Source organism: Abramis brama (genome assembly GCF_963993115.1).
Source record: "Abramis brama genome assembly, chromosome: 24".
Taxonomy (NCBI): domain Eukaryota; kingdom Metazoa; phylum Chordata; class Actinopteri; order Cypriniformes; family Leuciscidae; genus Abramis; species Abramis brama.
In genome coordinates, this window is record NC_139986.1 from 21,746,281 (window position 1) to 21,758,754 (window position 12,474).

A 12,474-nucleotide genomic window follows, 5' to 3' on the forward strand; every position below is an offset into this window, starting at 1 on the left:
AACATATTCTTACAGCATTTATTAACCTTTGTTAATGTTAGTTTATAAAAAATTTATTTCACAGCGTATTAACAAATATTAAGATACTATGTTGGATCTTGAAAAACATTTTAGTAAATGTTGAGTTTAACAAACTAAATGAATATATATTTTAGAAAGTATTGTTCATCGTGAGTTTATGTTCATAATGAATGTTAAATGAAACCTTATTTTAAAGTGTTACAACCATCTCAATGCAAATATACTGTAAGTCTCATAGGATTTACAGTATATAAAACTATGTGTTTCTTCCACTGGCAAGTTTTTCCAGTAGGCTACAGAAGAAGGTAAAAATGGGTCTAAAAATATCAGTGCAATGATGGAGAATAGAAATAGTATTGCATTCCACTGAGTTTCTCATTTTTTTGCACATTCTCTGGAATTTAAAATGAGTTGCAATGTGGAGCACAATACACTCCACTGCCTTAACCGAAACTTTCAGGTGACTGCTGAAAAGATAATGTGAATATCAGTCTGTATTGGCTTTATCATCTGATAAAACAGTATGAAATATTTATATTCATATTGATATTACTCCTCTGCTGAGCCAATTAGTTTTATGCATTTGTGAAATAGGCCTCATTATAATGTGGTCGAAAAAATACAAAACTCTAATGGACGTTTTATAGACCCACAGGAAATTGTGACTTCATAATGCAGGGGTAAAAAAAAATTCTTTTTAATAAATAAAGAAAAAACAACAACAAAAACCTATTGTATAGCTCCAGAAAATGCTAAATATAGAGCACAAGTCTCTTTTATGAATTTTTTTTTGTTTTCGTTTTGTTCCACAGAAGGAAGTCTCATAGGTCTAAAAGACATTATGCTGTGTAAACCGTTACAGATTTTTTGGGGGGCGAACTATTCCTTTTAAGTGGTTAAATATTTGGGAGTATTATAGGCAATAAAACGTTGAGAAAGTGTAGAAAAAATAACAATTTAAATGATCTAATTAGGTTTGTAATTGAAACTCTAAACTCCAAAAACATCAAAACTAAAAAGCAATTTAAACGTTCTGATTGCAGATCTATTGCAAGACTATGTTGTAGGCGAATATTCATAAGAGATGCACTGGGCGTGATGGGAGGAAACAGCAGTAGTAAATCCCAGTGGGTGATCAATTCCCAGCGTTGAATTGAGGGTGGTAAAAGTGCATTTAAATTCCCAGTGCCCTAGCAGACAGGGAGGCTTGACACAGACATGAAGGGAGAGGAAATTGCAGAAAGGAGTTGGAATTGTCCCCTCCGTGCTCCTGTGCCCTTGATCTTGATTGAAAATGCCATAGGACAGCATTCAAAGTCATCGAGTGAGAAGGGCTGCCTGTAAATTAATGTGAACGCAACCGCATTCGGGCTTGTCACAATCATCAGCAAATGACCTCATTATAACCCCTGTGAATTCGGGATGAATCCCGACGAAATTGCTCTGTGTCGCACATGGCTCCTTTCTGTTCTGTTGTTTACATTTATGGATGTAGATTTGCGGCTTCATTCCAGTTGATTTATTGTTTTGTTCTAGATTTAATATAAAATATTTCCTCTCACAGTGACAATGAATGTTACAGTCGTTTACATAGGTTCATATTCAGAGCTCTACAGTTTGTACAACTAAACTTGACACAACAGGATATTACCAAGAGAGTCTGGACAAATTAATGTTGCCAAAAGTACATCACTATATAAGAAAATGGGATTTCTGATATACAAATACCACGTAAAGGATGGCAAAAGAATCAGACATTCATGCAGTTGAGCAATCTGTGGCTCACATTGTGAAATATTGCAAGTAAGACCTCACTTTCAGAGCAGCTATGAGAAGATGAGTAAAATAACAAAAATCTTTCTGTTTGTAATGGCGTGGCATCATCAAGTCTTCATGTGTCATCAGTCCTAAGGCGAGGCGATGCTCAATTCAAATCACAGTCTATGGTGAAGTAAAGGCAACATGTCTTATTAACATTTGGGAAAAGAACCATGAATGCGTAGAAAAGAACAATAAATTCAATATCCATACTGTATACTGTCCATTAGGAATCATCTTCGGTTTTGATGACATGAAAAAGCGTGACGTTGAAAATGACCTGATGTCCATTGTTCCAGGCGTAAAGCGCCCGTTCTCGAGCGTTGTAGTCAAGCATGGAAATGTGAAAGTACTGGTTGTGGAATGGGATGTCCATGTACTCGTACGTCGAGGTCTTTGTGTTGTAGGAATAATACACCTTGGCTCCGGTCAGATGGGAATTGGTGATGTACAGCGTGCCGCAGATCATGAAAGACTCGCCTGCGTTCCTTTTGGAGTATTCCGTGTTCCACGTCTGGAGAACCTCCAGCGTCTGCGGTTCTAACTGAGAAATCACAATGTTTCCTGCATTCTGATTGGTGGCGTACACAGCCCACAAACCCAGCTCATCCGCCATCAGGTCGATGTCCGAGAAGCCTCCCCAGGTGTAGGGGTAGACGTTGTGGAAGCCGGCGTACTCCAAGGCACGCTGGGCAAGAACCCGTCCGGTCTCGAAGCTGTATTTGACAATGATGTTGCTCTGCTCCTTGTTGTAGTACAGAGAGCCATTATAGACCACATGGTTGGTTCCAGCCCATTTAAAAGGAAGGTAATAGGTTCGCGATTCCTGACCGGAGATGAAGTCTTCAATACTTTTATACTCTCGAACCACCTTGCTGTTGGTGTAAGTGTCCATGTACCAAATCTGTGGGAAAAAGATTAAAAGAGTGAGATTGAAGTATGTAGATGAGTGGCTCACTAAATTATTTTACACCTGGTGGAAACCGGTTGTTAGCAATCCTGGGAAGGAAGAAGATTAATCAGGTATATGTCAGAATATTAATCAGCTTGAAGAACATAGCGCCGCCCCCCTCCAGAACTCACCCGGTTATTTCTTGGAGATGCTAGAGGGTCAGTCATCCATGCGCCAAACCGCGTCCCAGATGTCTTTATCGTCACAGGGCCGGTGATTTTCATTAATTTCCCACATGCTATAAAAATTCCACATTAATATTCTTTATTTTTAACATCATCATCATCTCTTTTTCAAATGGCTGGTTTCCTAGAAGCAATTTCATTCCTTTTAAAGACTCGCTTTCGGTGCATGTAAAAAAAAAACAGCAACTTTTAATGATGTACTAGCTTAGTGCATCCAAACCCCAACGCTAGGATGTAATTATCAGAGATATTAATAACATATTAGAACATCTGTTGAATTTGCCTAACTAACTCATTCATATTGTAAGGCTTTTTAGCACTTCATCATCAGAATCACAGGTGTTATGTGAAGATTGTTGAAAACACATTGTTATTTAATTGCCTTGCTTGACGTTCACTAAGAGTAATTGAATATCCGATATGGACAAACTGTAGCTGGAGGTCAAATCTAGAGTTATATTTTGCTTTGGGCAAGATATTTTTGAGCAAAATTAATTTCAGTAAATATTAATGCATACTGTGCCATAAATCAAGCACAGCTGAGCCTGAAACCAAGTTAATCATGTTTGGTTAACCCAAAGGTTCAGCCAATCATAGCAGAGGTTAGTTACATACAGAATTTTGACAGATACAGTAGCAAACACAACCCATTTAATTAATGTAAAATGATATGAAACAGTGGAATATGGCCCCTTTAAAATGCTTGAACTGTGAATGCAAAAAGTGCAGTAAATTCCGTCAGTACTTACGATAGCTGTGGATTGTACTTACTGAGTTTGCTCATGCAGTTTCGTAGACGGCTATCCAGGCTGAGGACTCTCTGATAGAGCTGCTCATAGTCATAAGCTCCCAGCTCCTCCTGGATGCCCGTCAGCACAGCAGAAAGATTTCTGATTTCCTCTTTGAACTGAGAGATCAGCTTAGCATCTGTTTTGTACTGCTCTAGCACAGGAATCAATGGCTGGAGTTCATCCATATGATCGTTCAGCTCCTGTAGACACACACACACACACACAGGCTGTTATGCTTTATACAATGTTTAGTCGTGAAACGCATGTAGTTCTATTATAGGCCTGCATATGTTTAGCGTTTTGACATAACACATACAAATATTCATGCCCAATGCTGATGTTTGCATTTCCAAGCAGCAGATCTTTTGTAACCTAATAAAAAAAACATACCTTGAAGTTTCTAGCCATTATAGTTTTCCTGTCTTCTTCAATTTGCCGGAACTTGGTCCGTAACCCTTTCATTTGATTTTCCATTTTCATGACATACTGGAAATCGCGCTGCGTACGCAGATTCAGGACTTCAATGGACTGAGACATGTTCTGCACCTGCATCACAAAAGCACAAGTTAAGAAGTAGGACTACACTAGGGGTGGTTCTCATAAAAAAATAAGCACCAAATCAGCATATTAGAATGATTTCTGAAGAATCATGTGACACTGAATACTGGAGTAATGATGCTGAAAATTCAGCTTTGCATGACATGAATAAATTACATTTAAAAAAAATATTATTTAACAAATAAATGCAGCCTTGTTGAGCATAAGAGACTAAAAATCTTTTTTTAAATCCCCAAACTTTTGAGCAATATTGTAGATGCAAAAAAAAGAAAGTTTAACTTTTGCATCATGCAGTAAACAAAAAATCCAATTCATATGTATAATACTTTTTTGTTTGTTTTGCTCCTTTTGACCAGCCACTGGTCACCATGGACATTTGTTATATGGAAAACAATACATTGCTTGAGCGACATGAGGGCGAGTAGATGCATTTATTATTGTGTGAACTATCCCTTCAACTTCAGCGGGTGAGAAGCACTTTCCAAAGACACATTTCTTTGCATATGTTATGGATAAACTGACTACAATTAATGTTTTTTTTAAAAATGTTAACATTTAAAAAAAAACATAGCAGTCACTCCAATCTCATGGTGTTTGTCCCCATCAAACTGTCTGATTAGCTGCCTTGACTAGGGCACGAGGAAAGTGGAAATCCATGAATCATGAATGAGATGGAGGCCTGGGATTTCTTTTCAGGCTATAGAGAAAATGGATGCATTAATAAATGTACATATCAATATTAACGGCAGTCAGGCTCCCGTTGAATTGAGGCATGTATCATTTATCATAAAATCAGGTATTAATGACCTGCATAAAATCAGCCTCTTGTGAATGCAATGGAAGCACACATGAGTGCTATTGCTTTTTCCTTTGAGTGTGTGTGTGTGTGTGTGTGTTTAAGGTCCTAAGTGGGAATGAGAGCGACAAAAGAGGATAAAAACGATGGGGGAGGGGAATATGTAATGTGTGATTGAGAGACCGAGAGAAATAAAGAGCAAGAGGACAAGTGTGTGTGTTTATGTCAGTATTAGTGGTGAGCTGTACAGTACTGTAGCTCCTGAAATGTGAATCCCTGAGGCAAAACAGTACATTAGTTGTCGACACAATATACACTAGCCAAATGATGCCTGTGTGTGTGTGTGTGTGCTGATAGAAAGAACAGAAGGTAAGAAGAAATGCAGAGTGAAAAAACCTTGTGATAATACAGGGCTTTGCAATATTTTGAATATTTACGTTATATTCGCAATGCATGTGCTGACAGTAGGTATTATTGTATAGGTAATAGGTATTACTATAGAAGAAACATTGTGAATATCATGATTTTAATGCACCTGTTTATTAGGCCATTACATTTCCGAAAGACCGTCCGAGTAGGCTAGTTTTGCAGAGTATGAGAACATTCAGACAAAGATGTTCTAATAGTATTAAATATCGTCAATATTCAGTTGCAAAAATGAGTTGGCAAGTTTCATTTCCATGAATATATTAAGGGGAAAAGATAAATGTGTGTATTTATACTACCTTGAAAAAGTTAGGGGTCAGTAAGATTTTTATGCTTTTGAAAGAAGTCTCTTAGTCTTATGCTCACCAAGGCTGCATTTATTTGAAACAGTAATATTGTGAAATATTATTACAATTTAAAATAACTTTCTATTTATATACATTTTAAAAAGTAATGTATTCCTGTGATGGAAAAGCTGAATTTTCAGCATCATTACTCCAGTCTTTAGTGTCACATAATCTATCAGAAATCATATGCTTATTTGGAGCTCAAGAAATATTTCTTATTTATATCTTTTTTTTTTTCATATTTTGCTGCTTAATTTTTTGTGGAAACATGATTCATGTTTTGTGGATTTTTTTGAGTAATAGGAACATTTTTTCTTATCATTGTATAATTATTTACTGCCACTTTTGATCGATTTCATGCTGAATAAAAGTATTTAAAATCTTACTGACCCCACATTTTTGAATGGTAGAGTATGTACGTATATACGTATGTCAGAAAAAGAAAGAGGAGAGATAAAATGTGTGTGTTTATTATACGTGAGACCTTCTCCAGCAGCTGTCGGAGCTGTCTGCTCTTGGCATCCCTCGAGCAGAGGTTTTGTTCCGGTGCGACCACTGTGCAGATACAGCGTCCGTCTGCATCCTGTGCCGAACTATACACCTGCCATCCTTCCTTGGGACCAATTGTCTGTAGACACACACACACACATGCACACACGCTGTTATGCTTTAGTTATGCTGTTATGCTAAGGAAAACTAGGGCAGATGTCAAGATTTTCAGTGAACTTCTATCTATTTGTCACACAAATCTATCAGTATGACTTCAAAAGACTGAATATTTCACTTGAGTGATATGGACTGCTTTTATGGTGCTTTTGAGTCCTTTTTGAAGTTTGAAAGCTTTTAATCCATGGAAGAAAGAAGCAATACAGATTTGGATTGACATGAGGGTTGATAGTAAATGACTGAATTTTTATTTTGGGGTAAACTGTCCCTTTACTTATTACTGAACTCATTTATTATAATGTGCTGTAGATAAAATAGGACTTGCATTTTATCCACTGAGCAAATTCAAAGGAACGCCGTTTTAAAATCTTTCTTTTCTGCAGCCTTGAGATCACCGTTAACAACAAAGCTACGGCAAGACGCTAACCCCCACTGTTATCATGCAAACAGTTATCCTTGTAAACAGTTAAAGACATGCTTTACCAGTGAAAACAGTCAAGCAGGCGTGCCATTGCAAGTTTCCCAGAAGATGAATGAAATAAATCACTTATTTGGACTGACAAGCCCACACGATAAAACCACTTTTATCTATTGGAAATCTGTCTTTTACCGGACCTGAGAGCCTGTGACATCATAAAGTGGGTGTGTCCCTGTCAGTCACAATAATGCCAGTGTTCTCTCGCTCTAATTCACTTGCGCTGTAACTGATCCAATTCCCCAGCTTTGATGTATAATTTGTACAGTCGAATCTGAGAGTTGGAATGCGAGACGCGTAACTGTGCACTCAACGGATACAAGCAGGGCTTAAAAAAAACAAAACAAAAAAACAATACAGGGAGAAAGAATTGGGATAGAGAAAAGAACGGATGGAGAAACGATAAGGAGGTTTCGAGGATTCACCTGAGAGGACAAACTGATAAGCTTTCCCTTTGAAGACAGAGGCATCCCATGTCATACAAGCATGTGCACACACTAAATTTACTGACGCCCTCCCTGACTGCCTCCTCTCTACCTCTCTGTCACACATTCTTATTTTTCCCCACTCTTCTCCTCTCTCTATATTTTGTATTGCGAGTGTGACATTGCTTTTATACATCAGTAACTTACACAATATGGGCAGTTAGGCTACTTTGTTTTGCTCTTCCAAAGAAAATAGTTACAAAAGGAAGCCTAAGTAACACACAGTAGTTTTGTTTATTTAATGATCATCATTAATTTTGAACAAATCAAATGAATTAATTGAATGATTGAATTGTGTCATTCCTGAATGAATGTGTGCTTGTATCGAATCGGCTGAATGAATAATGACTAGTTCATAAAGATGTCCACTTGTTTTGATCCTCCTGAATGAATCTGTGTTTTCAATGTATCGGTTCAGTGAATTGATTGACCGCTTAAAAAGACCTAAAATGACAATTGAGACACCCTACGGTCTCATGGACTTATCGGACACACGCACGCGGCAACCATTGTAAGTCCACAAGACCGAAAGTGCATATATGAAGTGTGACATTCAGGACAGGGCCTGGCACTAGTTTTTCTAAATGAACTGGTGTTTTTTGAATAAGTCGGTTAGGTGTATAATTCAATGACTCACTCATAAAGGCAGTCATGTTTCGGTGAACGAGTTGGTTCAGTGAATGATTACTCGCTCATAAAGATGTTCACTAGTTTCGTTCCTAAATGAATTGGTGTTTTATACGACTCGCCTATGTTTCGCTATGCTGCGCAGACCGATCGATCGGTGTATGACATCAAAGTACCACGAGAGCGACTGGAGAGCAGATGGTTCTGTATGCTTTCGAATCGCTCTCGCGGTACTTTAAAGCAGTCACTGGTATAGAGTGACTAAAAATCCCCACACCAACGCAAAGACTGACAACCTGCCTAGACCAGTAGTGGAATTGCTATTTTGCGTTGCAATATTTTCTGTAATAGAGTAATTTAGAATAAATGCAGTGTAAGGTATTTATGCACGTACAACATCAGCAGTATCTTAACAAAGCACAAAATGATGGATTCTTTTACAATCACTCAGAGTACAACATTCAAGTCCACTTCCATTTATGTTTGTTGATGAAAACAAATCGCATCCACCATCAATCCAGACAGAGAAATACCAGATATATCACTATAACTGGACAGAGCGTGGAGGAACATACATTGACCACACAGGTACTGATGATAATGTCTTTTAAATGGACTCACATTTCTGTCCTGATTGTGGAAATCATCATATTTGTATGCCCATGTCTGAGATTTGTACTGTGATATTAAATACACAGCAGAGAAAACAGCAATCCTATCTTTAGTTCTCACTATATTTGGCGGTCATGCTTTCAATCAAGTTCTGATTTAGAGACTGCTCCGAGAAGTTGCGATTCTTTTTTCTTTTTCTTTCTTTCGCTTGCTTTCACTCTTGCTTTCTTGTTCGCCTCTGACCTCTAGACTATATCTCAATATCTGAGTACACTTCTGAAAGAGAACGAGGCATAGAAAGATAAAAGGAATGCTTTCATTCATTATCAGTCATCTTCTCAGCGATAAATCTGTAGAGTAATAAGTGAGGGTGTGGCAGTGTTCGTGCACAGCAGATTTATTATTATATTGTTCAAGTATGGTTTATTTCATTCATCATATGCACGCGTATGTGGTTATCAAACATCGAGTGACATTCATTCATAATTTGTTGTTTGTAATGTTCAGATTAGAAAATTAGATAGTTAGCAAACATTTCTCCTGAGATTTCATAAAGTCAGATACGCTCTGCATATCTTTTATGAATGTCACATAAAGGTAAAGGTTCCAAAATGGTGTTTTTGCAGACATGTAATACAATTTTTGGTTCCCCAAAGAATGTTTCAGTGAACAGTTCTTACAAGAAAAAAAACCTTTTGTGCAATGGAAAGGTTCAGTGGATGTTAAAGGTTCTTCATGGAAGCATCAATCCCAATAAATAACCTTAATTCTTAAGAGTGTATTCTGGGCCAGATGGCAAAAAACTAATGTCTAGATATTCACAACACAACATTATAAGACACATAATGTGAATAGATCAATGCATGACTCAAATCGGCTTTTCCATTCAAAGTCATTCAAAAACTTGCTAGAAAACCGAACACTGAATGCTAAATAAGGTGAAGGTCTATTATTATGAATCCCTCTACTGACATTAGAAAGCTGTATCCCGTAGGTGTGTAATGCAATTTGTCACCATAAAAAGCGCATTTCAGCACGTCAAATTAATCATCATGAATCACTCATCCCACAAGCAACAACAATGTAATTAGAAGCCCATTACACTAACGTCCATTCATTTTAATAGACAAACAGCCCTCTTTCTTAGAGTCTGTGGGGGTTTTGTGTACTTTTGGACCTGTGACATTTTGTGGACTTCATATGGTGAGGTCAAAATGCCGGCATGGAAGTACTAGCGATGTTATTCAATGGTTAAACAAATTGTTCAGACAAAAAGCAATTGTCTGTCTAGTTATACTGAATGTCTGTATGTGATTAGTTCACTTCAGCACCACGGCGGTGTGGACAGCTCCTGTCCGGCTAAAAATGACTAAACACCTGAAGCACATCACCACACTCATTTTAGCACTTGTTACATCTCATTATGGTGATATTTTTCTGCAGTACTGTCTTAAAATGAAAATGTCCTGCAGTTTTCTTTGATAACATTGATAACAAAGAGATAGCAGCTTAACAAATCTGTAGATTTCATGCCAATGCTATATGCAGACTGTTTATATATTTTGTTAATGCCAAAATTCAAAATAGAAGAGACTTAGTAAATCCAGCAAAAAGCAGTTTAAATCGACATACATTTTCTTGTGGTTCATTCCCATTCGTCCCCTCACCAGTGTGCACTGGGGCGTAAATAATTATAATTGCATTGTCTGACCATTTGCCAGTTTTGATTTTGTTGTCACTAGTTGGTTTCTGTGCTGTTGCATTTTAGGTATTCCATGCATGTTTGTTTTTTTTGTCACATGTTTATGTGATGATTATTTATCATTACATTTAGTATTTAATTACAGATTAGTTCATACTATTCATTAACATTGAAGTTCTGTTTCTGTTTTTGGCAAAAAGTAACTTCAATTTAATTTGTTATATTTTATGTTGTGCAGTTGCTCATTTTCAATTATTCACCACTTTAAACATTGCATTGAATTAATACTATTGTTTGTAATCTGCTGTAATAATTCTATATAGGCTACTGTATCATTTTTACAGGGGCAGCAGGTTATTTAGCTTATTTACTGTGTTGGGCAGTGGACCAGAATTGATCAATCCACCATTATATCCACTGGATGGTAAAATCATATCACAAGCATATGCACGTATGAATCCACACTGACAGTGAAAAAAAAAACAAAAAAAACTACAAAATTCATATTTCCAATGCTCATAAATATTTGCTGCATGTCCCTTTATCTGTTTGTAACTCACTAATGCATTCCTGGAAAACATCTGGAGAGACAAATGGCTCTCCATGCTTGAATAAACCAAAGTTTAATATCTGTGGACTAGTTTTATTTTCCTCCATCACGTACATATTATATGATGCATAATCCTGAGAAGTCCAGTGTTAGAGGACCCTATATGAAATTATATTAAATAATTATATTAAAAAATATAACTTTCAGATTTCAGCAGCCAACTTAATTTAAAATATCAATTTTTATTTCCTACTACGGCATATGCAATCTGTTTTAAATAGATCCACATAGAGAGAGAGAGAGAGAAATCAAGTGCATTGCATTATCTTGAAATCATTTAGCTTGCAACTCATCACATCAACTTACCATGGATGGATACAGTCCGAAGACAATGAGGAAAAGCAGGGGCTTTAATGCACCGAACAGAAGGATCATGCTGTCACGTCTCTATCGCACTTTTCTGCCGTTAATATCACGTCCTCGGTGTGGCAGATGATGCCCGAAAAGAACAGGGCGGATTGATCCACATTCATTACCGTGCAGCTCCACCGCGCGAGTGCCCGCGTGCAGCCATTACTGAGCGCGCGCTGTCCAAAGTTACGACCGCACGCGCATGAGGGTTCAGCAGACAGCGCGTGAGAGCATCCAACACTACCAAGGCGAACTTAACAGCGGATGTGACATCATTTGATTATTCCAAACGTTAACTTGTTGAGCAACGGTAGCGAGTGAATGCAGCCACTGTACCGTTCCAACGCATGCAACACTTGTGAGCTGAAATGGTCAGGCTGTCAGTGGTCGCATGTGGTGCTTGGAGCAAATGTACACGGCAAAAGTTCCACCTCCAATGCATATAGGCTACAGCGGGGTGCAAATATTAAAATACCGTTGTTAGGTTTAGAAAAAGAAATGTTTAAAAAAATTAATACAATAATAAAAATGTAAACGTCATTCAATTTTAAAGAAGAAATGTTAAGCACAGTATTTTTACATTTGTAGCCTAATTTAAACGATAAAGAATGTAAATAAAATATTTAAAAAACTACCTGAACTGTAACTTGCCTTAATCATATAGGCGGCTACTGTAAAAATTCTACGAAATTTGATGGGATAACGTAATTTTACTGTAAATTGCTGGAAAAATATTTTCTGTAAGTTAAGGAATGAAATGCCTTAAATAATTTATAGTCAAAACATTTAATTTATGAATACATGTACTTTTAGTGTAAAATACTGTTAAAGTTGTTGGTCTTTAACGGTAAAAGGATGTTCCCAGATGTCCCTGCTTTAAGCATTACATTTGATTATTATTTAAATATATATATTTTTTGTAATTATTGTTATAAGTTATGAACATTGTTGTTTTATGCACTGTATATGATCAGTTAGTCATGGTGACCAAAAAAAAAATCAACAAAAATAATTATATATATATATATATGTATATGTATATATATATATAT

General features: G+C 36.9%; 1 protein-coding gene across 1 annotated transcript; it reads right to left on the bottom strand.

The window, feature by feature from the left end:
• Positions 1 to 1,527: 1,527 nt before the first annotated feature.
• Positions 1,528 to 11,575, bottom strand: olfm3a (olfactomedin 3a). The gene is made up of 6 exons (XM_084103106.1): positions 11,378 to 11,575; positions 6,379 to 6,522; positions 4,158 to 4,313; positions 3,748 to 3,967; positions 2,923 to 3,029; positions 1,528 to 2,743 (listed from the first exon to the last, which is right to left on the bottom strand). The coding sequence occupies exons 1-6, from the start codon at positions 11,444 to 11,446 to the stop codon at positions 2,066 to 2,068; spliced, it is 1,374 nt and encodes a 457-aa protein (XP_083959232.1). The 5' UTR covers positions 11,447 to 11,575; the 3' UTR covers positions 1,528 to 2,065.
• Positions 11,576 to 12,474: the final 899 nt, after the last annotated feature.

Excerpts from the sequence above, each read along its gene's own strand:
- olfm3a (XM_084103106.1), bottom strand. The coding sequence starts at position 11,446 with ATGATCCTTCTGTTCGGTGCATTAAAGCCCCTGCTTTTCCTCATTGTC. Across the intron at positions 6,523-11,377 it reads TCGGACTGTATCCATCCATG|ACAATTGGTCCCAAGGAAGG; the intron begins GTAAGTTGATGT and ends GTGTGTCTACAG. Across the intron at positions 4,314-6,378 it reads TCCGACAGCTGCTGGAGAAG|GTGCAGAACATGTCTCAGTC; the intron begins GTCTCACGTATA and ends TTTGTGATGCAG.